Source organism: Microtus oregoni, unplaced genomic scaffold (genome assembly GCF_018167655.1).
Source record: "Microtus oregoni isolate MIOR12 unplaced genomic scaffold, Mior012 000031F_ref0000149, whole genome shotgun sequence".
Lineage (NCBI taxonomy): Eukaryota > Metazoa > Chordata > Mammalia > Rodentia > Cricetidae > Microtus > Microtus oregoni.
In genome coordinates this window covers 10,373,087-10,396,461 of record NW_024543090.1, presented here as the reverse complement: position 1 = coordinate 10,396,461, position 23,375 = coordinate 10,373,087, and the positions used below count along the sequence as shown (strand labels likewise).

General features: G+C 39.3%; 1 protein-coding gene across 1 annotated transcript in view; it reads right to left on the bottom strand.

The window, feature by feature from the left end:
* Ccdc34 (coiled-coil domain containing 34) overlaps positions 1–23,375 on the bottom strand; it is a 33,237-nt gene that overhangs the window by 5,924 nt on the left and 3,938 nt on the right. The window contains exons 2-3 of the mRNA XM_041679015.1: positions 22,570–22,705; positions 14,370–14,477 (exon numbers count right to left, since the gene is read on the bottom strand). Of these exons, the coding sequence (XP_041534949.1) occupies positions 14,370–14,477; positions 22,570–22,705 (244 nt within the window). The remainder of the gene's footprint in view (positions 1–14,369; positions 14,478–22,569; positions 22,706–23,375) is intronic.

The following is a 23,375-nucleotide window of genomic DNA, read 5'->3' as shown; positions in this document are numbered from 1 at the left end:
CATCAAGAAAACAAATACTGACAAGGATGTGGGAAAAGATGAACCTTCCCATTCTGACGGTGGTAATGTAAATTAGTACAGCCACTTAGGGGGTCTGGGCAGCCAGGAAACGAATAAGCAGCCTCCTACAACACCAGAGGACAGGCTTAGGAGTAGAGGTACAACATTTAGGCAATGGGAATAAATTAAAACAAAATACATTGACTCTACATATGAAAATACTGTCATGAGACCCATTATTTTGTATGCTAGTTTTAAAAATTAAAATAAAAACAAAAACCAAGGGCTAGATAGATGGTTCAGAGGTTAAGAGCAGTGGCTGCTCTTCCAAAGATTCTGAGTTCAATTCTCGGCAACCATATGGTAGCTCACAAATGATCTATAATGAGATCTGCTAGCATCTTCCAGTGTGTAGGTATACATGCATGCAGAATACTATATATATAATAAATAAATAAATCTTAAAAAACAAAAAAAATCATAAACATTAAATTTTGGACCTGGAGTCATGGCTTAGTGGTCAAGAGCACTAGCTATTCTTCAACAGGACTCAGGTTCAATTTCAGAACCCACATGGTAGCACACAACTGTCTGTATAAGTTTTAGGTATCCAATTCTTTCTGCTGGCATCTGTAGGCACCAAGCATGCATGTGGTGTACAGACATATATACAGAACACTCATATATATTAATAATATATGTGTGTATATTAATTTTTAAAGAACAATTAAACGGTAAAAAGTATTTGCAGCACATATATTTGCCAAGAGACTTGTGCCTGGATAAAAAGTTCCAGGGCCAGAGATCTCTCTCAAAGCCCTATACTGGCATATGCAGGTTAAATTACCAGTAGTATAAAAACAAAATCCAGAGACAGCTATGGTAGCACAGCTGTGTATAGTAGTAGCTGCTCAGAAGAGAAAGAGAATTGCTTGGGTGCAGGAGTTCAAAGAATACATGGACAATATGATAACCCCATCTCAAACAGATATGAAACCCTATTTTTATATCTTTAGAAAGAGGATGAGGCTGGGATTAAATCTACACATTTATGCATGCTAAGTAGAAGCTAGGTCACTGAGCCAAATTTCTGCATGAATAACAACTTCTTAATACATTCCAAAAACAGGCAAAAGATACACAAAACAAAAGTCAACTACAAAAGAGACAGTCAAACAGCATTACTGACCTATTTTGCTCCTCTGCATCTCTGTATTGCTGTCATAATTCCCAGCATGATTACATTTAAGGTAGCTGAACTGAAATGAAGTTATAATGGTGGAATCTGTATCCTACAGTATTAGTGTACTTATACGAAAAGGAAATGATACTGGGATGTATCCCATGCAAGGAACAAAACGCAACTGTTTTTTTTTTTTCTGCAAACCAAACATTATGAGTAGTCAAACCTGTATATCCTTTCTTCTAAATTTTAGGCTCCCAAGCTTTAGGAAACTTAACTTCTATGTTTAAAAAATACCTAACTAGACTAGTAAAATACGTCTCCCACTGAGATTAATACAATAAGAAAAAATGCTAAACACCATTCACATGTCAATAATGAGAACATAAATAATGAGAAAATGAATACAAGCATTTCAGAAAAGTTTGATGATTTCCATAAAGTTTAAACACAGCTTCCATGTAGCCTAGTAACTGAGCTCTAAAGCATTTGTCTAACACAAATGGAAACAAACTTCCATTTGTGTGTGAGTACAAACTGAAAACAGTCCAATTTCCTTTAGCTAGTGGATGAATAAGTAATTTGTGCAATTCCATAGGATATTAGAATAACAGGGATCAAGATTATATAAAATACTATGATAAAATTAAAAACAAAAGAAAATTAACTCAAAGGAGTGTATACCCTATCATTTTATTTAAAGAAATTCTAGAAAAGGCAAATCTGACTTCCAGAACAGTATTAGTTTGCTGCCTTGTTGCTGGGCCTACCAGGGGTAAGGAGCAGGGTGCTGAGTGGACATAGGGAACTTTCCGGAATGACAGCAATGCTCTTATCACTGACTATAGTGCTGCTGGGTTGCTTGCACTGGTATATAGGTTTATAAAGCTTCACAAACTTACAACTGATATTATACAGAAATTATAGCCTAAAGATATAAGATTGCAGGAGAGGTGACAGCAATGAGAACTGGACAGGATCAAGTAGATGACAGGCATGCAGAAAAATGACACCGTGAATCCAGAACTCTGAACATGCTAATAACAAGTTTGGAGGTAAGGAATATAAGCATACATATGTTTTTTTAAAAATTAGACAGGCTAGACGCACAGAGGCGGAGCGGCGGCGGCCAGACGCGGCGGAGCGGCGGCGGCCAGACGCGGCGGAGCGGCGGCGGCCAGACGCGGCGGAGCGGCGGCGGCCAGACGCGGCGGAGCGGCGGCGGCCAGACGCGGCGGAGCGGCGGCGGCCAGACGCGGCGGAGCGGCGGCGGCCAGACGCGGCGGAGCGGCGGCGGCCAGACGCGGCGGAGCGGCGGCGGCCAGACGCGGCGGAGCGGCGGCGGCCAGACGCGGCGGAGCGGCGGCGGCCAGACGCGGCGGAGCGGCGGCGGCCAGACGCGGCGGAGCAACACCGCATACAGGAAGAGGCTTTCGGGGACCGGCGCAGAGGCAGACCCAAGCGGCGGGAACAGGCGTGCAATAAGGAGAGCAGATCGCCCTACTACAATTGAATCAAAGAGGTAGGCCTTTGGTTGGCCAGGTCACTGGCACAAGGGGAGCCTGGTCCTGTCCTGAAGATCCTTCAGAGGGGTGAGAGGGTTCTTGGCCTGCAGCAGGAACCACGAAAGAGAGTGAGGGCATTTTGTAAGCGGAGCCCTTGGCCAGCAGGGAAACCTGATCTGGTTTTTAAAGGACCCATTGGATAGGATCAATAGGAGGAGATGGGCAGGCGCCAAGGCAAGAATTCTCCCAATAATCCGAAAAACAACATGAAAACATCAGAACCCAATGATCTTACAACAGAAGTATTTGAACAACCTAACACAGAAGAAATGGAAAAAATCGACTTTATGAAGATAATAGAGTCCCTTAAACAACATGTAAAAAATGCCCTTATAGAAATGGATGAGAAGTATAACAAAAAGTTTGAAGAAATGAGTAAATACGTACATGATACCCTGGGAAACCAAGAAAAAACCATCAAACAGGTAATGGAAACAGTTCAAGAATTGAAAACTGAAATGAAGGCAAAGAAGAAAATACAAACTGAGGACCAGCTGGATATGGAAAATCTAGGCCAACGAGCAGAGTCTACAGAAACAAGCATAATCAATAGAATACAAGAGCTAGAAGAAAGACTCTCAGATGCTGAGGACACCATAGAGAAAATAAACGAACAGATCAAAGAAAACAGCAAAGCCAACAAATTCTCAACACAAAACATTCAGGAACTATGGGACACAATAAAAAAACCAAACCTAAGAATAATAGGAATAGAAGAAGGAGAAGAGTCACAGCTCAAAGGCCCAGAAAATATTTTCAACAAAATTATGGAAGAAAACTTTCCCAACTTAAAGAAAGATATTCACTTAAATATTCAAGAAGCATACAGAACACCAAACAGACTGGATCAAAGAAAAACATCTCCTCGCCATATAATAATCAAAACACAAAATATACAGGTTAAAGAAAAAATATTAAGAGCTGCAAAAGAAAAAGGGCAAGTAACTTATAAAGGTAAACCGATCAGACTTACACCTGACTTCTCGATGGAAACTATGAAAGCCAGAAGGTCCTGGATAGAGGTTCTGCAGAAGCTAAGACACCAGGGATGCAAACCCAAACTACTATACCCAGCCAAGCTATCATTCATTATCAATGGAGAAAACAAGACATTCCAGGATAAGAACAAATTTAAACAATACGTAGCCACAAATCCAGCCCTACAGAAAGTAATAGAAGGAAAATCGCAACCCAAGGAATCCAACACTGCCAACACTGCCTACAATAACCCAGGCATCTAATGACCCTTCACGAGCACATCTCAATGAAGGGAGACAATCTCTACTACCAAAAGCAATAAGAATAACCGGAGTAAACAACCACTGGTCATTAATATCACTTAATATTAATGGGCTCAAATCACCTATAAAAAGGCACAGGCTAAAAGATTGGATACGAAAACAGGATCCAACATTCTGCTGTTTGCAAGAAACACATCTCAACCACAAAGACAGGCACCTACTCAGAGTAAAGGGTTGGGAAAAGGTGTTTCAAGCAAATGGTCCTAAGAAAAAAGCAGGTGTGGCCATACTAATTTCTAACAAAACTGACTTCAAACTAAAATCAATCAGAAGAGACCGAGACGGTCACTTTATACTCATAACAGGAACAATTCATCAGGAGGACGTCTCAATCCTGAATATATACGCCCCCAATATAAAAGCACCTACTTATGTAAAAGAAATATTACTAGAACTCAAGGCAGACATCAAACCACACACACTAGTAGTAGGAGACTTCAACACACCTCTCTCTCCAAGGGACAGGTCAATCAGACAGAAACCTAATAGAGAATTAAGAGAATTATTGGAGGTAATGAAGCAAATGGACTTAACAGACATCTATAGAACATTCCACCCAAATAGGAAAGAATATACCTTCTTCTCTGCAGCTCATGGAACCTTCTCAAAAATTGACCACATACTCGGAAACAAAGGAAACCTCCACAGATACAAAAAAATATCAGTGTCCACCTGTGTCTTATCAGATCATCACGGATTAAAATTAGAAGGCAACAACCACGCTGCCCCCAAAAAACCGACAAACTCATGGAAACTGAACAGTCAACTACTGAACCACACCTGGGTCAAGGAAGAAATCAAGAAAGAAATTAAAGTCTTCCTTGAATTTAATGAAAATAAAGGGACAACATACTCAAACCTATGGGACACAATGAAAGCAGTGCTAAGAGGAAAGTTCATAGCACTAAGTGCCCATTTAAAGAAAACGGAGAATGCATACATTGGGGACTTAACAACACACCTGAAAGCTCTAGAAAAAAAAGAAGCAGACGCGCCCAGGAGAAGTAGAAGACTGGAAATAATAAAACTGAGGGCTGAAATCAACAAAATAGAAACACAGAAAACAGTCCAAAGAATCAATGAAACAAAAAGCTGGTTCTTGGAGAAAATCAACAAGATCGACAAACCCCTATCCAAACTAATTAAACGACAGAGAGAGAACACGCAAATAAATAAGATCAGAAATGAAAAGGGGGACATAACCACAGACACAGAGGAAATTCAGAGAATCATTAGATCTTACTACAAAAGCCTGTATGCCACAAAACTGGAAAATACAAAAGAAATGGACATTTTTTTAAATAAGTACCACATACCAAAGCTAAACCAAGACCAGGTGAATGATCTAAATAGACCGGTTTCTCGCGAAGAATTAGAAATGGTTATCAAAAATCTCCCTTCGAAAAAAAGCCCAGGACCAGATGGTTTCAATGCAGAATTCTACCAGAACTTCCAAGAAGAACTAATACCTATACTCCTTAATGTATTTCACAATATAGAATCAGAAGAGTCATTGCCAAATTCCTTTTATGAAGCTACAGTTACCCTGATACCAAAACCACAAAAAGACCCAACCAAGAAAGAGAATTACAGACCGATCTCACTCATGAACATCGACGCAAAAATTTTCAATAAAATACTGGCAAACCGAATCCAAGAACACGTAAGAAAAATTATCCATTATGATCAAGTAGGCTTCATCCCAGAGATGCAGGGCTGGTTCAACATACGCAAATCTATCAATGTAATCCACCATATAAATAAACTGAAAGAAAAAAACCATATGATCATTTCACTAGATGCTGAAAAAGCATTCGACAAAATTCAACACCCCTTTATGATAAAGGTCTTGGAGAGAATAGGGATACAAGGGTCCTACCTAAATATAATAAAAGCTATTTACAGCAAGCCAACAGCTAACATTAAATTAAACGGAGAAAAACTCAAAGCCATCCCACTTAAATCAGGAACACGACAAGGATGTCCACTCTCTCCATACCTCTTCAATATAGTGCTTGAAGTTCTAGCAATAGCAATAAGACAACATAAGGAGATCAAGGGGATTCGTATTGGAAAGGAAGAAGTTAAGCTTTCGTTATTTGCAGATGATATGATAGTGTACATAAGCGACCCCAAAAACTCTACCAAAGAACTCCTACAGCTGATAAACAGCTTTAGTAATGTGGCAGGATACAAGATCAACTCCAAAAAATCAGTTGCCTTCCTATACACTAAGGATAAGGAAGCAGAGAGGGAAATCAGAGAAGCATCACCTTTCACGATAGCCACAAATAGCATAAAATACCTTGGGGTAACCCTGACCAAGGAAGTGAAAGATCTACTTGACAAGAACTATAAGTCTTTGAAGAAAGAAATTGAAGAAGACACCAGAAAATGGAAAGACCTCCCTTGCTCTTGGATTGGGAGGATCAACATAGTAAAAATGGCAATTCTACCAAAAGCAATCTATAGATTCAATGCAATCCCCATCAAAATCCCATCAAAATTCTTCACAGATCTGGAGAAGACAATAATCAACTTTATATGGAAAAACAAAAAACCCAGGATAGCCAAAACAATCTTATACAATAAAGGATTGTCTGGAGGCATTACCATCCCTGACTTCAAACTCTATTACAGAGCTACAGTATTGAAAACAGCTTGGTATTGGCATAAAAACAGAGAAGTCGACCAATGGAATCGAATAGAAGACCCTGACATTAACCCACAAACCTATGAACACCTGATCTTCGATAAAGGAGCTAAAAGTATACAATGGAAAAAAGAGAGCATCTTCAACAAATGGTGCTGGCAAAACTGGATGTCAATCTGTAGAAGAATGAAAATAGATCCATATCTATCACCATGCACAAAACTCAAATCCAAATGGATTAAAGACCTCAATATCAGTCCGAACACACTGAACCTGATAGAAGAGAAAGTGGGAAGTACTCTACAGCACATGGGCACAGGAGACCACTTCCTATGTATAACCCCAGCAGCACAGACACTAAGGGCATCATTGAATAAATGGGACTCCCTGAGGCTGAGAAGCTTCTGTAAAGCAAAGGACACTGTCACTAAGACAAAAAGACAACCCACTGACTGGGAGAAGATCTTCACCAACCCTGCAACTGACAAAGGTTTGATCTCCAAAATATATAAAGAACTCAAGAAACTAGACCGTAAAAGGCTAATCAACCCAATTATAAAGTGGGGCACTGATCTGAACAGAGAATTCTCAACAGAAGAACTTCAAATGGCCAAAAGACACTTAAGGTCATGCTCAACTTCCTTAGCGATCAGGGAAATGCAAATCAAGACAACTTTAAGATACCACCTTACACCTGTCAGAATGGCGAAAATAAAAAACACCAATGATAGCCTTTGCTGGAGAGGTTGTGGAGAAAGGGGTACACTCACCCATTGCTGGTGGGAATGCAAACTTGTGCAACCACTCTGGAAAGCAGTGTTTCGGTTTCTCAGGAAATTCGGGATCAACCTACCCCTGGATCCAGCAATACCACTCTTGGGAATATACCCAAGAGAGGCCCTATCATACAACAAAAGTATATGCTCAACTATGTTCATGGCAGCATTGTTTGTAATAGCCAGAACCTGGAAACAACCTAGATGCCCTTCAACGGAAGAATGGATGAAGAAAGTATGGAATATATACATATTAGAGTATTACTCAGCAGTAAAAAACAAAGACTTCTTGAATTTTGCATACAAATGGATGGAAATAGAAAACACTATCCTGAGTGAGGTAAGCCAGACCCAAAAAGAGGAACATGGGATGTACTCACTCATATTTGGTTTCTAGCCATAAATAAAGGACATTGAGCTTATAATTCATGTTCCTAGAGAAGCTAAATAAGAAGGTGAATCCAAAGACAAACACATAGGCATCCTCAGGAATATTAACCTTCATCAGGCGATGAAAGGAGACAGAGACAGAGACCCACACGGGAGCACCGGACAGAAATCTCAAGGTCCAAATCAGGAGCAGAAGGAGACGGAGCACAAGCAAGGAACTCAGGACCACGAGGGGTGCACCCACACACTAAGACAATGGGGATGTTCTATTGGGATCTCACCAAGGCCAGCTGGCCTAGGTCTGAAAAAGCATGGGATAAATCCGGACTAGCTGAACATAGCGGACAATGAGGAATACTGAGAATTCAAGAACAATTGCAGTGGGTTTGTGATCCTACTGCACGTACTGGCTTTGTGGGAGCCTAGGCAGTTTGGATGCTCACCTTACGAGACCTGGATAGAGGTGGGCAGTCCTTGGGCTTCCCACAGGTCAGGGAACCCTGATTGCTCTTCGAGCAGATGAGGGAGGGGGAATTGATCGGGGGAGGGGGAGGGAAATGGGAAGCGGTTGTGGGGACGAGGCAGAAATCCTTAATAAATAAATAAATTTAAAAAAAAAAAAAAAAAAATTAGACAGGCTGTCACCAGGACCTAAAGAGAGAGCTGAATGCCTGTGGATAGCAGAGGAACAGAGAGTGAAGCCCACTAAGGGACTTCAGCGTTTTTTAGCACGCTGAATCTTATATAACCAGGCACACAAGACAGTTTACAGAAGAAAACAATGAGACTACCTACAACTTTGTGGTTGTGAACTCTGCTTCCTCTAACAGCACCTGCCCCACACAGAAGAAAGGGTGAGCAAACATCAGCTGACAGCTTGAAGGACACACTGATAGCACCACCTCAGTCACAGGTCTCACTGAGCTGCAACTACAATTCACACGAAATATCACTTGTGCTGGACAGTTAAAACTTGTTTTAAGTTACCTTAAAGCACTGAAAATAAAGTCTTTTCTCACAAAATATGTATTAACGCTAAAAACTAAGTCAAGAAAAAGAACTAGCACAATACATATACAAAAGTTTCCGATAAGATATGCCCTTTGTTTAAAAAGAACTTAGCAATTTACAGTTATAAGGAACCAACTTTGCTAATAGATTCATAAATTCTTTTTGTCTGATTTTCTGATAGAGTACAGTGAAACGACAGAGCAGGCAGCAAGCTAGGGCTGAGTGAGCCTGAACTGAGGCAGCAGAGGACCACACACCATGAAATGTAAACAGAGGAGCAAATCCTAGATGCCAGACTGGAAAAGAAGCAGGAGAGTGTCTTTCCAAACAGAGGTAAGTGTAGGGAAGGCTGGAAAAAGAAATTCAGTAGTTTTAAAAGGGGTGGGGGAGCAGGAGGAGAAGACGAAATGAAAAAGAAAAGAGCCATCAATTATTCCTTAACAGGCACAAGTTTGCTATAGAATACTGGCTAAATACAACTTTTCAGCGTTTATTTTTTAACCAGTTCTCAACCTTCTGGAACAGCAATTTTATCAGGGCAAGCTTCTTCATCACCCTGCTCCTCACCAAAAAAAAAAAAAAAAAAAAAAAAAAAGGGAAAAAGGAATTATTTTTTTCCCCCAATAATTGGATTAGGTCTTCTATCAAGAACTAAAATAACAACCATGCATGATAGGCACGGAAAAATTAGCTTAAAGGAGTTGAATACAAGAGAGGCTTCTAGGTGAGAACACAACACTGCACAGGTAGAACTATTCTGATTCATATCTATGAACTTCTAAAGAGTATCACCCAAAGTTTTGTTCCAGTCACATACTTATGTTGATCTTGGCATTTATTCACAGAGAATATCTTTTGTTATATTACGGAAGAAGCAAGCAAGCAAAATCTACAAATGACTTTTTTTTTAACCATAGGTACTTCTTTTTTTAATTTATTTTATTTTATTTTTTTTAGTTGTTGCAAAAAAAATTTCCCATTTCCCTCCCCCTCCCTTTCCCCCCCTTTCCATTCCCCCTCCCTCTCGAGAATGAAGAGCAGTCCAGATTCCCTGCCCTGCGTGAAGTCCAAGGTCCTCCCACTTCTATCCAGGACCAGGAAGGTGAACATCCAAACAGGCTAGGCTGCCACAAAGCCAGTTCATGTATTAGGATCGAAACCTAGTGCCATTGTACAAAAGACTTCTGAAGGACGGCAGAAATTTGCAGACATACACAACTAGCCAATTCCTTTTTATACTCACACCCACCTGCAGCTATTGGTCCTCTTAGTAACACAACTAGGCATGAAAGTTAACAGTAAGGACAGAATTATAATTAAACATTTTAAATCTATGTCCTGCAAATTAAATATTTGTTGCAATTCATAAAAGTAGATTATAACCAGCACCATTATAAACAAAGAACTACAAGACAAATTTACAATAACATTTTGTTCATTTATCTCCACCCTCCCCCCATTTGACTGCTTGTAAGCTTGCTTGCTGAGGAGTTAACTCAGGGCCTGCATATTCAGGCAAGCATTCTGTTACTGAAATACACCCCCAGCCCCAGTAGCTTAAAACTTTCTGATATATGATTCAACACAAGTGTGTATTAAATTGAAATAGGGGCTAAGAGTACATAGCTCAATGGTTCAGTGCTAGCTTAACACAAAGCCCTGGGTTCAATTTTTAGGGCCTATTTTTTATTTTAAAAATAATTACAAAAAAAATGAAAGAAGAGGTGGGAATGTAACTGTATAGTAGAACACTTGCCTAGCATTCTTGAGGCCCAGGGATTTATACACACATAACATAACACATACACACACAAAAGAAAGAATATAACCATTAGTTTATTGAACAAAAAGTTCATATATCATAACCAAAGCATTATGCTAAATCTAATAATGGATAAAAATTATTCAGGTTTTAAAGGATCTTGAAAATAAAAAAGTGAAGGCATGTATATAATATAAAAAAGCTTTTCTGGCAAATACAGATATACACAGGGAGAATATATAGCAAAGTCACTAAGAGGGCTGCAAATTTACCAGATTCATAAGAAAGAATTTTGAGCTGGGCAGTGACGGCGCACACCTTTAAACCCAGCACTTGGAAGGCAGAAGCAGATGGATCTCTGTGAGTTTGACGTTACCCTGCTCTACAGAGTGAGTTTCAGGACAGCCAGAGCTGATACAGAGAGAAATCCTGTCTTGAAAAATCAAGAAAAAAAAAAAAAAGAAGAAGAAGAAAATAAAAGAAAGGAAAGGGAAAAAAAGAATTTCTACCATATCAAAGGAGCGTCCACCTTGATGAGGTACTATGTACAGGAAGAATGTGTTGATCCCAGAAGCCTTGCTTATTCTAAGAAAATCCCAATGCCAGGTGGGAGAGGCCTTCAAACTGTACAGATTATACCCACCAGAGTAGGATGCTAAGACCCTTTTGTTGAAGACACCACACACTTTGGTTGTGGAAACCAAGCAGCCATACCAGAACTGAGGTGGAAGTGTCCTCCCTGCTGTCTAAGCCTCACAGTGCTAAAAGCTGCTCTGTAAGCAACTGGGGGAGAAAAGTCAGTAATGGCCCTCCCCAGTGCAAGTCTTTACATGCTACATTACTAACTGGTCAGGTAAGATGTGCTTACTAGTACAACTGTTATCGGGGTAACCAACTTACTTTATTCTCTATAAGAGAGCTGTGGACCTGGGCAAAGGCCTATGGCTGGAAAGTTCATAGGCACTGGGGATGAGCCCATGACTTCTGTCTTAAGTGGACATGTTATCAAACTAACTCTTAAATATTTATGCTCATAGTCATGTACTAGTGCTGTCTTCAGTCTTCATCCAAAAAGGTTTCTTTTTGTAGCTAACAGCAGTTAAGGCACTATTCACTAGTCAAACTGCTGAGAACAAATGACGGCGTGTTCAGCATTAAACAAGGCAGTCATATATATGCACAGGGAACACTGAGTCAGGGCTAAAAAGGATGTAAGAGGTGAACCATAGTTAGGAGGGCAATGAAATGTTGTCTTATGAGCATAGCACGGCTGTGACATGCATGTACTCACAGCAGCTGCGGTTGCCTGCATACAGTCCATACAAGACTAAACCAGTAATAGATAAAGGCAGGGTTCATGAGGCCTGTCCCACCCTGCCCCAGGGAACTAAGAGCAGTCAAAGGACGCGGAAGAGAGAAAAATCATTATTTCAATGATAGCAACTGGCTAGTTACTCATGCTTCAAAGGACAGTGTCATATTCAAGCCGATTTGAGTGACCCTTGTCAAACCCAGTGGAACAAAAGCAAAAACAAAAAGACACAAAAGAGGGATGGGAATTTGGTGGGACGAAGAGCTGGTGAGGGCAGAGAAAGGATAAAAGAGGGGAGAGAGATGAATGTAATGAGAATGGGTTATCATATATAAAACTGTCAAAAAGTAAATAAATTGGAAATAAAAAAGCAAACTCAATCAAGTCTGTTCTATAAGTACTTAAAAACAAACACAACAATAAAACCAAGGGGCCTAGAAAGATATCTCAACAGTTAAAAGAGATTTTGTTACTATTTCAGAGGGCCAGAATTCAGTTCCCAGCACCTATATCAGCTATATCAGGCAACTCCCAGCCACCTGTCACTCCAGGTTCAAGGGTTCCGATGATGATCATCTTTTAGCTTTGAGCATATGTGTGCGTGTGCACATGTGTGCACACATACAAATCAATCTTAAAGAAAAAATCCTAAGGAAATAAAAAAAGTAAGAAATGATGCATTCTCAAAATCTCTCTGGGGTATGTATTTATTCCTGGAGGCTAGAAAACACAGCCAAAGCTCTATACTCATCCTATAAGGCAATGCTCTTGTACACTGTAAAGATTTGTCACTGTATTGGATTAATAAAATGATGATTAGTTAGTAGTCAGGCAGGAAATATAGGCAGGGTGACCAGACTAGGAGAATTCTATGAAAAGACAAAAACACAGTTGCAGGCCAGACGTAGAGGAAGCAAGATGAAATGGCTTACTGAGAAAAGACACCAAGCCATGTGGCTAACCATAGATAAGAATAATGGGTTACTTTAAGTTGTAAGAGCTAGTTAGTAATAAGTCTGAGCAATAGGTGAAACAGTTTATAATAAATATAAGCCTCTGTGTGTTTATTTGGAACTGAATAGCTGCGGGACCAGGTGGAACAGAAATTTCTGTCTACAAGACTAAATTTCTTAAATAAATAAATAAATAAATAAAATGCTTATTTCTTTATCTGTGTTTGCCTTCATATAAGCCATTTTTTTCCCCTCAAAATTTTCAGTAAAATTATCCTAAAAGAAGATGGGCTGTGGCTATCTCATGTGCTCTCCAACAGAAGCCCAGCAGAAGCAAATCATAGATAGAAGGGAAACACACATGGGAGAAATGCTTAAGGGGAAGAGACTGGATCAAAGAGCACAGTGAAGTGTATTAGCCAGCCAGGCTGGAGTTCTAAAAATCTCAGAAGACAGAGAGGAGACATGAAAACTAGGGAATGTCATTCAGACTTCAGCGAAAATAATCTGGCAGGGACAGATGACTCTATTCACTCAGTACTATTTCTGAGTAACTCATCTGCAATGCTGACCACAATAAAAGATGCTGCAGAATGAGACAGAAGATCTTGAGCTTGTGTTCTAGAGCAGAGGAGGAAACAATGATGTTCAAGAGGCAATGAGACTACTCAGAAGCAATCATAAAAAGGAAATGTTTAGCAACAAGAATTATGATTATGCCTCAGTGACTGAGACAGAAGTAGTAAGAAAAATAAAGAAGCTGGAAGGTTCTTTATTGGGATAATCTTTTTGTACACTGTATGAAGATGTCTGTTTAACCTCACTTGCCCAAGGCACCTTCTGATTGGCTTAATAAGAGCTGAATAGCCAATAAGTAGGCAGGAGACGAAGACAGGTGGAACTTCCAGAGAGAGATAGGAACTCTGGGAAAGAATTGGAGGTGCGGGAAATTTGCCAGATGTGAGGAAGTTGAGGAGAGATAATGAGCCACATGGCAGAATATAGATTAATATAAATGGGTTAAATTTAAGTTTTAAGAGTTAGTTGGGAACAAGTCTAAGCTAAGGCCAAGCTTGCATATTTAACAAGAAGTCTCTGTGTCATTTTTCAGGAGCTGGTGACACAAAGTCCAACTATAGCTCTATAAAGGGACAATGGCACCTTGTCATTGATTGCTCCAGGTGTTACAACTTAGAAGTGCCAGTGTGAAAGTCCAAGACCATGAAATTCTACTAATTCCACTAAAAATAGCCTTAGTCATGGCAGGGAGATACTAGTAGAAGTCACAGGAAAAAAAGTAGAAGGCAAAGGGCAGAAGATAAGACACTTGATAAGTATCTACGAAAATAGGGGGGAAACCCAACAAATCAAAAACAAAAGGCAAAAGATGACTAATCTTAGTTAATGGGGGAGGAAGAAAGACATTGTAAAGATGTGAAGTATGTACATGTATTTCTTTTTACCTGTTCATTTTTCTTCTGAACCCATTCCTTGTGCTTTTCTTCAGCAATTATCTTTCTTTTTTCACGTTCTTCCATTTCTTTTCTTTTTTCTATTTGTTGATTTAATTCCTATGGGATTTTATTTAAACAAAGAGCAGCACTTAATAGACATACCCAAATCACATAATTGAAAAAGAGGCTGAGACTAAATTAAACATGAACACAATTTCTCTTATAGAACATATACCATAGTGACAATATCTTATTTAAGTAACTGTAGGATAAAAGAAAACACTGGTATCACACATAAGTCATTCTGTAGGAACACAAACAATTGGTTGGTGGCAAAACACTAGTTTCTTAGACTAACCTTCAGCAAAATTACCCAAATTGAAATCAACTTTCCCATGCATAAATTTTGGTATCAACTGTGAGCTACTGGCAGTAGCTCAAGAGAATTATAACTTTCACTTTACAGTTATTAAAAAAAATTAGATTCTTGATGAAAATAAAGGATAAGAATGAAATAATCCTTAAATTTTTAAGTCATAGCTACACTAAAAAAATGTAAAGAAGCTATTTACTTTCCTAGAGGAAAAAAAAAAAGGAATTTGGAGTTTTCTTCATTTATTTTTCAGCTGCTAGGATATAAAACAAAACCATGTTCAGATCCCAGATTACTCAACTGCTTTGCTGTCACTAAAATCAACGTGTCTGGGCATTTTCTCGGGAGAAACAAATGAAGAAACTCTGGCCAATAAAATACCACATAACCTGCTACTCATCAATTAAACCTATGCATTGGTTAAGAAAACTGCTCAAACTAGACTTCTCTAGGATTCTCCACTTAATCACTGCTATCTGTCCCCTCTCATTAGTTATTAATAATCAGATACATTTACACACCTTCCACTGGTGTACTCTCTCACCCAGGCTCCCCTTTCCCTGAGACCTACCTTTCTGAGCATACAGAGCAATAAGAAGGGCAATTTTCTCCCAGACTAATTCCAGTATCTTAAATGAAGATAAGATGTGGACAGAAACAAAGGTTTTGGACTTCAGAACAAAACCACAAGCTGTCTATCATGAGTGCTTGTCTAAATTCCACTGGATAGAAGACAGCTGCCTCCTTCACTTCATAACTCTCAACTTTTAAACAATGTCCCTCTAAAAGCAAATTTTTATCTTGGTATTAAGACTTTTTTACTAACTAGCTATTCCTTGATTACTCATGCAATACATTTTTTATAGAATGCTTGCTATATATAACTAACAAGAACTGGATGGTGGTGGTAGTGTGTGTGTGTGTGTGTGTGTGTGTGCGCACACGGGTGGGCGCATGCGTGTGCATGAGCATATGTGGGTGACTATATATATGCAAGTGCTCACGTAATGCATGTGGAGGCCATAGGACAGCTTTCAAGAGTCAGTTTACCCCTTCCACTGTAGGATCTGAGGATCAAACCTAGGTCATCAGGCTGTTAGGCAAGCCCCTTTACCCACTGTGTGAACTCACCAGCCCCACCTTGCTTTTTTAGGTCCCAGCTCTGTTTCCCTAGCACTGGATTGATAAGTACACTCTACCACAAGTGGCTTTTTGTTGCTTTGTTTGAGATAGGGTCACTTTTAAAATCATTTATTTCATTTTATGAGCATTTATTGGTGTTTTGCTTGCATGTATAGCTGTGTTGAGAATGTCAGATTTTCTATAATTGGAGTCACAGATAGTTGTGAGCTGCCTTACAGTGCTAGGAATTGAATCCTGGTCCTCTGGAATCACAGAGCCATCTCTCCAGCCCCCACATGTAATCGGAGACTGAGCTTTGTTTCCTGGCTGCCCAGACCTGAATACTCACACAGAAACTATATTACTAACAACACTGTTTGGCCAGCTGCTTATTTGGCTTAGCTGCTTATTTCTACCTAGCTCTTATATCTTAAATTAACTCATTTCTATTAATCGTGTATCACCATGAGGCTGTGGCCTACTGTAAGGTTCTGGCACTTGTGTCCTTCAGCAGATACATGATGTCTCGCGGACTCCACCTACTCTCTCTCTATCTCTCTGTTCAGATTTCCTACCTGACTTTGGACAAATTCTGCTAAGTCAATGGACAAAACAGCTTTATTCATTAACCAATAAAAGCAACACATACAGAAGGACATCCCACATCACTTTTCCTTTTTTTTTCTTTTGGTTTTTTGATTCTTAGAGATCACTCTAGCTATCCTGAAACTCACTCTGTAGAGCAGGCTGACCTCAAACTCACAGAGATCCACCTGCCTCTGCCTCCCAAGTGCTGGGATTAAAGGTGTGCACCACTAGCACTCAGCACGAATAGCTTTTTAAAAGGTCTGGGAAATCACACTCAGGCCTGGGTGTGTGCACAGTGCACTTTGTGAACAGTGCTATCTCCTCAACCAACAAATTACTCTTAAAAATAAAATCATGGATGTTATGGAAAATTATGTTTACATAACTATCAGATCTATATGTAAAGACTTGTATATGCATATGTATTCATATGCATATACACATGAGTGTGTATACTGTATATTTTTCTCCTGTTTTCTGACATAACTCCAGATGGTCTTCCCCTTATAACATGTACTTCAGTAATTTCCTAGTCAGTTTTCCTCAGAATAGTTTTCAAGCCATTAATCACTGTCACCAGCCTTTGTCATTGAGAACTCTAAATCACCCCTTTGCCATGAAGTCTTGCTTCATAGTGTTCCATTTATGCCAGTTTTCTCAAAAAGAAGAAACTGATACCACTCTCTACTTTTCTAACATCTCCACCCCACCATCTTGCCCTGTAAAGCCATGTCCTCACAGTTGAAAGCAGTTTCACAGTGTAGATGTACAACTAGGTATGAATGATCATACTTATATCCTTTTAAAGGTTCTTTGAATAATGAACAATTGCAGAGGGGGTTACTCAGATCTTATGTCCTGTTTTATAGTTGTCAATTTTCAGTTAATTTAAGGGCTAAAGAAGACCCAGTAATACCTAGAAAATGCTACCACTGACCTCCCTAGTGGTCTAATTCCAGAGGATCTGTTTTAATCAGTTTATTTTGTACAAATTAAATAATTAAATAGTTAAGCTAACTGTAGGAGCTTACTAATCAAAATCCCAACATTTGGGAGGTGAGGCAGGAAGAACATTGAGTTTAGGGTCAGACAATCTGGGATATAAAAAATACACTGAATATTAAATAAATATTAAGGCTACTCATTTACTTTTAAAATACATCTTGATATTGTAGGAAAATGCACTTATATTAGTAATCAATTCCAGTCCTAACTTTAATACTAACTGAAACTTCAACCAAGTTACTTCTCTATCTTCCTGGTTTTTTTAGCTTTAGTAGGGTCGGCCTACATGATGATATCCCTGGCATGCCCGGAACATAAGATTCAGACAAAAATACCTTAGTCATGTAAGAGTTAAGTAATAAGGTAGCATGAGAAAGGCCAAATAATTCATAACATGAAAAGGATTTAATCCTTACAAGTAATTATACCCTCTGTATGCTTAATCATTGTGGCGTGGACTTTATATTAATTATCGCCTTTCATACTCAGTAACAGCTAAGCTGTATTGAGTGCTTTCTATACATCTGGCCATATCCCAACAGCGTGTTCTCCCCTTCACCAGAGCACTGGAGAATATGCTCAAAGTCTAAGTTTTGAATGTAAGACTCATATGTATGCTATTAACCAGTCCTCTACTGCTAATGTCTGATTTGCAGATGAAGAGCCCAAGGCCAAGAGAATGTAAACAACTTTCCCAAGTTAAAATTTCAGCCTTAGCAGGTAAGACTTTCAGTGAAAGGACTGGGACTCTAAACCAATCACAAAACCTCTGACCTAAAATTTGCCCTGTCTATAAGATGTGCTAAGGTAAAGGTGGCAGAGAAACTGTGGGAGTGGCCAACTAATGACTGGTCCAGTTTGAGAGCATACCATGAGAGGAAGCCCATCCCTTATACTGCCTGGAGGGCCAGGACCCAGAGCATAGACAGTCCAGAGACCTATGAGAGAACTAAACATGAATAGGAAAAAAAGTCAGTGACCTGACTCCCAATGATATTCTGCTATACTCATAGATTGATGCTTTGTCTGATTGTCATCAGAGCTTCTTCACACAGCAACTGATGGAAACAGATACAGAGACCCACAGCCAAATGTAAGATAGAGCTTTTTGGGGAATCCTCCTCAATACGGGGAAGAAGGATTGTAGGAGCCAGAGGGGTCAAGGCAACTACAAGAAAACCTACCAAATGAACTAACCTGGGCTCATAGGGGCTCACAGAGACTGAAACACAAACCAGGGAGACTGCATGGGTCTGACCTAGGCCCTCTGCATATGTGTTACAGTTGTAAGGTTTGGTCCTCTTGTGGGACTTCTAACAGTGGGAGCAGGGGCCAACTCTGACTCTGTTGCCTGCTTTGAGAACCTTTCTTCCTACCGGATTGCCTCATCCAGCCTCAAAAGGAGAAAGATCATAGTCTCACTGCAACTTGATATGCCATGGCTGGCTGATATCCACGGGAGTACTGCCCTTTTCTGAAAAGGAGGATGAGTCTATGGCGGGGGGGGGGGGGGGGGGAATGCAGTTGGGATGTAAAAAGAAAAATATCAGCCTAGTTCTATATGACTCCACAGTTCAGATTTTTTTTTAAATATTTATTTATTTATTTATTATGTATACAATATTCTGTCTGTGTGTATGTCTGCAGGCCAGAAGAGGGCATCAGACCTCATTCCAGATGGTTGTGAGCCACCATGTGGTTGCCGGGAATTGAACTCAGGACCTTTGGAAGAGCAGGCAATGCTCTTAACCACTGAGCCATCTCTCCAGCCCCTCAGATTTTCTTACTACTTTTCTCTAATTTAAGAAACTTCTTGCTTTGTATACTGAGTAAAAATAATTTGAAATAACTCCTTTTTTCTTAACAAGTAATTTGTTGGAGGGTCCAGACAAAATCATAAATAGCTCATTGACCTCTGTTTTACCACAAAGTCATAAATCAGACCGTGAGTCTAATATTAATTCAATGGGTTAAAAACAAGCAAACCCAAAATACATTTATGCTGTCACATAAAACTGAGACATTTCAGATACATATGTATACACATATTTGTTTTCTGTGTGACAAAAAGAATAGATTTGTTACTGTGGGTATTTCTTTAAAAAAAAAAAAAAACACCACAGGGGCTGGAGAGGTGGCTCAGCGGTTAAGAGAACTGACTGTTCTTCCCGAGAACCCGGGTTCAATTCCCAACACCCACATGGCAGCTCACAACTGTCTGAAGATCCAGTTCCAGGGGATCTGACACCTTCACACCAATGCACATAAAATAAAGTTAAATAAACCATAAAAAAAATTAAAAAAAAAATACCACAAAAAAAAAACCCAACACCACCACTAACAACAACAAAAAAAAACCTCCTCCAGATGACCTTGAACTTCTGATCCTTCCAACTGCACTTCCTAAATACTGGAATTGCAGGTTGAGAAACAGGCACGTGCCATCATCGCAGTATGCCATTCTGGGCAAGGACCCAGGGCTTCATGAATGCTAGGTAAGTATTCTACCAATTAAGCTACATCTTCAGACCTGAACAAATATTTTTTTTTTGTTTTTTTTTTTTTTTGGTTTTTCGAGACAGGGTTTCTCTGTGGTTTTGGAGCCTGTCCTGGAACTAGGTCTTGTAGACCAGGCTGGTCTCGAACTCACAGAGATCCGCCTGCCTCTGCCTCCCGAGTGCTGGGATTAAAGGAGTGCGCCACCACCGCCCGGCTCCTGAACAAATATTTTTAAGGGTTACTGTACTGAGACTATGGGTGTGGGTCGGTAGCAGAATCTTTTTCTAGCATGTACAGGGACCTAGATTTGATACCCAGTACTGTGAGGGGAGGGGAAATATGCTAGGCTAAGAAGGTAAGATAAGACTATCATCTGGGGTCTCAAAAATACAAATTAATATGCAAAATAAATAAAAAAAAGCATTAAGATCATGATGGCAATGATATAAATAATACCAGTAAAAAAACAAAACCAGTCACCTTCATACTTGGTTTCATTTAATCTTTACAAAAGTCCTGTGACAAGTACAATTTCATCCCTTTTGTACAGATGGCGAAAATGAAGTACAGAAGGTTAAAAAACTTAGCTAATGTCAACCAGCAAGTTAAAAAGCCATAACTAGGCTCTTATTAATCCTTCCTGACACTAAACCATAAGGTCGTTCTTAAATCCTGTTAACAAGGCAGGGCTTCTCTCACAGAGCACCTTTCCAGGAACAGATTTACATTTTAGAATACAGAGTAGCCTATAATAGGAACCAGCCAAATGGATTGGGAGCTGTAACCATTTGAGTTATGCCAAGCCACCTGAGTTGTGACTGTCTACCTAGTTAGAAACTTAACACAGAAACAATTAGTTATAAAACTGATAAGGAATTATTCTAATACTATAAAGGCTTTAGTTTCCATGATTTTGACGTTAACATGTTTACTAACAGATGAAAATAAACTAAAATTTCTACACAGTGAACAAATTTTGATACAATAATATATTCTCTTTATAATATTATCAGGAAACCACTTTAAAATGATACTAAAAATATTAAATAAGGACTGGGAGTGTAACACAAAGGGAAAAGCACTTGGCTAGCATGTTCAAGGCCCTTGCTTAAATTCTCAGAACAAAGATGTATTTTCAATGATATGGAAATATACTGATATCTAACAGGCAGAAAATGCAGGTTATAATGCCAGGCGTGGTGGCACATAAACTGGGCAGTGGTGGCGCACGCCTTTAATCCCAGCATGTGGGGGGCAGAGGCAGGCGGATATCTGTGAGGCCAGCCTGATCTACATAGAGAGTTCCAGAAGAGCCAAGGCTGTTTCACAGAGAAACTGTCTCAATCAAAAAAAAAAAAAAAATCAAAAAGAAGTTTGATTCTATTTCCTTAAAAATCAGAAGTACCCTTTAATATTCTTTGACCTCGATGTTTAGATATGAAGAATTTAGTAAAATAGAAAGGTTGAGTGGGCATAGTTGTGCATACTTTTAATTCCAGTACTCAGGAAGCAGAGGCAAGTGGATCTCTGTGAGGACAGCCTGGAGCCTGGTCTACATACTGATTTCTTGGACAGTCAGAGCTCTATAGTCAAAAAAGAAAGAAAGAAAGAAAGAAAGAAAGAAAGAAAGAAAAGGATAGAAAGTTTGGATAATGAGTTTGGAGAATGTCAAACTATACAAATCTAAAACTAATTTGTTTTTTGAGTCTAGACAGAGTATGTCCATGAGCAATGCTGAGAGCAGAGAAACATGAACACCTAAAACCCAGCAGGTGCCCAGGACACACTCACTCTAGGAAACGCTCTTTGTGAGGTGAGGGGTAGTTGTCTCTGCTTCAGCTTCTCTGTCACTTCTGCACTCATTATACAGTTAGATTTCTACCAGTCAAATGGACATACGCTAAGGTTCCATTGGATGTGCCTGTTTATACACATTAGTACATAGCTTTATATCACTGGTTTTATGAATTCAACTAAGAATGGATCAAAACTATACAGAGAAAATTGTGCTCATATCTATTATAGGCAGTTTTTCTTATATCAGCCCCTAAAGACTACAGCATAACAATTACTAACACAGTATTTACATTATATTCAATAATATAAACAATCTAGAGATGATTTACAGTATGAAAAGAGATGTGTATAGGTTACTGATAAGTGTTATGCCATTTTGTATATAGGCTTTCATATCTGTGGATCTGGACATCCTTTACAGTTAGTTACTCTTTAATTTACAAAAAGAAAATCTGCACTGCTACATGCCATAATATCAGACTATCCACAGGTGCTGAAGAAGCCTCATTTCTTAATGGTACTTAGCTTATTTTCAGACCCTCTCCTAATGAGAAAATAGTCTTTCTCCCTTTCTCTCTTTCTCTGGTTTTCTGAGACAGGGTTTCTCTGAGTAGCCTGCCTCCGCCTACCAAGTGCTGGAATTAAAGATGTTTGCTACTACCACTGGTGAGAAAATACTATTTCTAAATAAGATTTACTAAAACTGACATAGTACTCCCTATGCAACAGTACAAACATTATTTCAAGGACAACAGCATTAACACTGATAAAAGCAGTCAGTCTATGAACTCAGGATTCAATGACAAGATCGTTGTGTAGTTTTACCTCCAGGACTTTCTGTTGTAGTCGGCCACGCTCTTCTTTTTCTTTGCCAACAAACCACATCTCCCACGGTGTCAGGCTGCTTTCCCGTAACTGCATCTGCTTCTGCTCTTGTGTATCCTGGGACCCAGCTTCACAGCTACAAGAGAACAAAGTGCAGTACTCGCCACAGAGAACTTTTCTAGAGTACAATTCACTTAGCTGTACAATAGAAGCAAAATGGGACATGGCTAACAGCTTGATTTTTACAAATCCATATGAATTACACCTAATTTCTATTAAAATTATAAAACTCAATCTTTGAATTAGTTTATCATCAAACTGCCTTTATTTCTAAACCACACTATTTAAGAAGCCATAGGAGTATCCCAAACCCAATCCATCTGTCTCAAGTCCTATTTAGAGAGCTAATTACCACATGGAATCCTAACCAGACCCTTTCCCTTTTCCTTCCTTAAACCGTACAAAGGAAAAAATAATGTGCACACACACTGAGCAAGCATAAGGCAAATGTGCTAACAATCAGGAATTCTGTGTATAAGGTAAATGGAAAATTGTAAGATTCTCTTTGAACTTTTTGTAAATTTGAAATTGTTTTAAAATACAAAGTTACCAAGAAAATGACAATTCTCTATTACTATGCACTTTTCTGTTTTCTCTAGCTGCAAACTGAATCCAGGGTCTGGAGCATACTAAGTATGCAGCATGAACTACAAAGAACTACACCCAAGTTAATATTATAGTTGATTCCCTATGCCAATTATCTTAGAGCATCCATAACTCCCCACCCTAGTGGTCTCCTGTCAGTT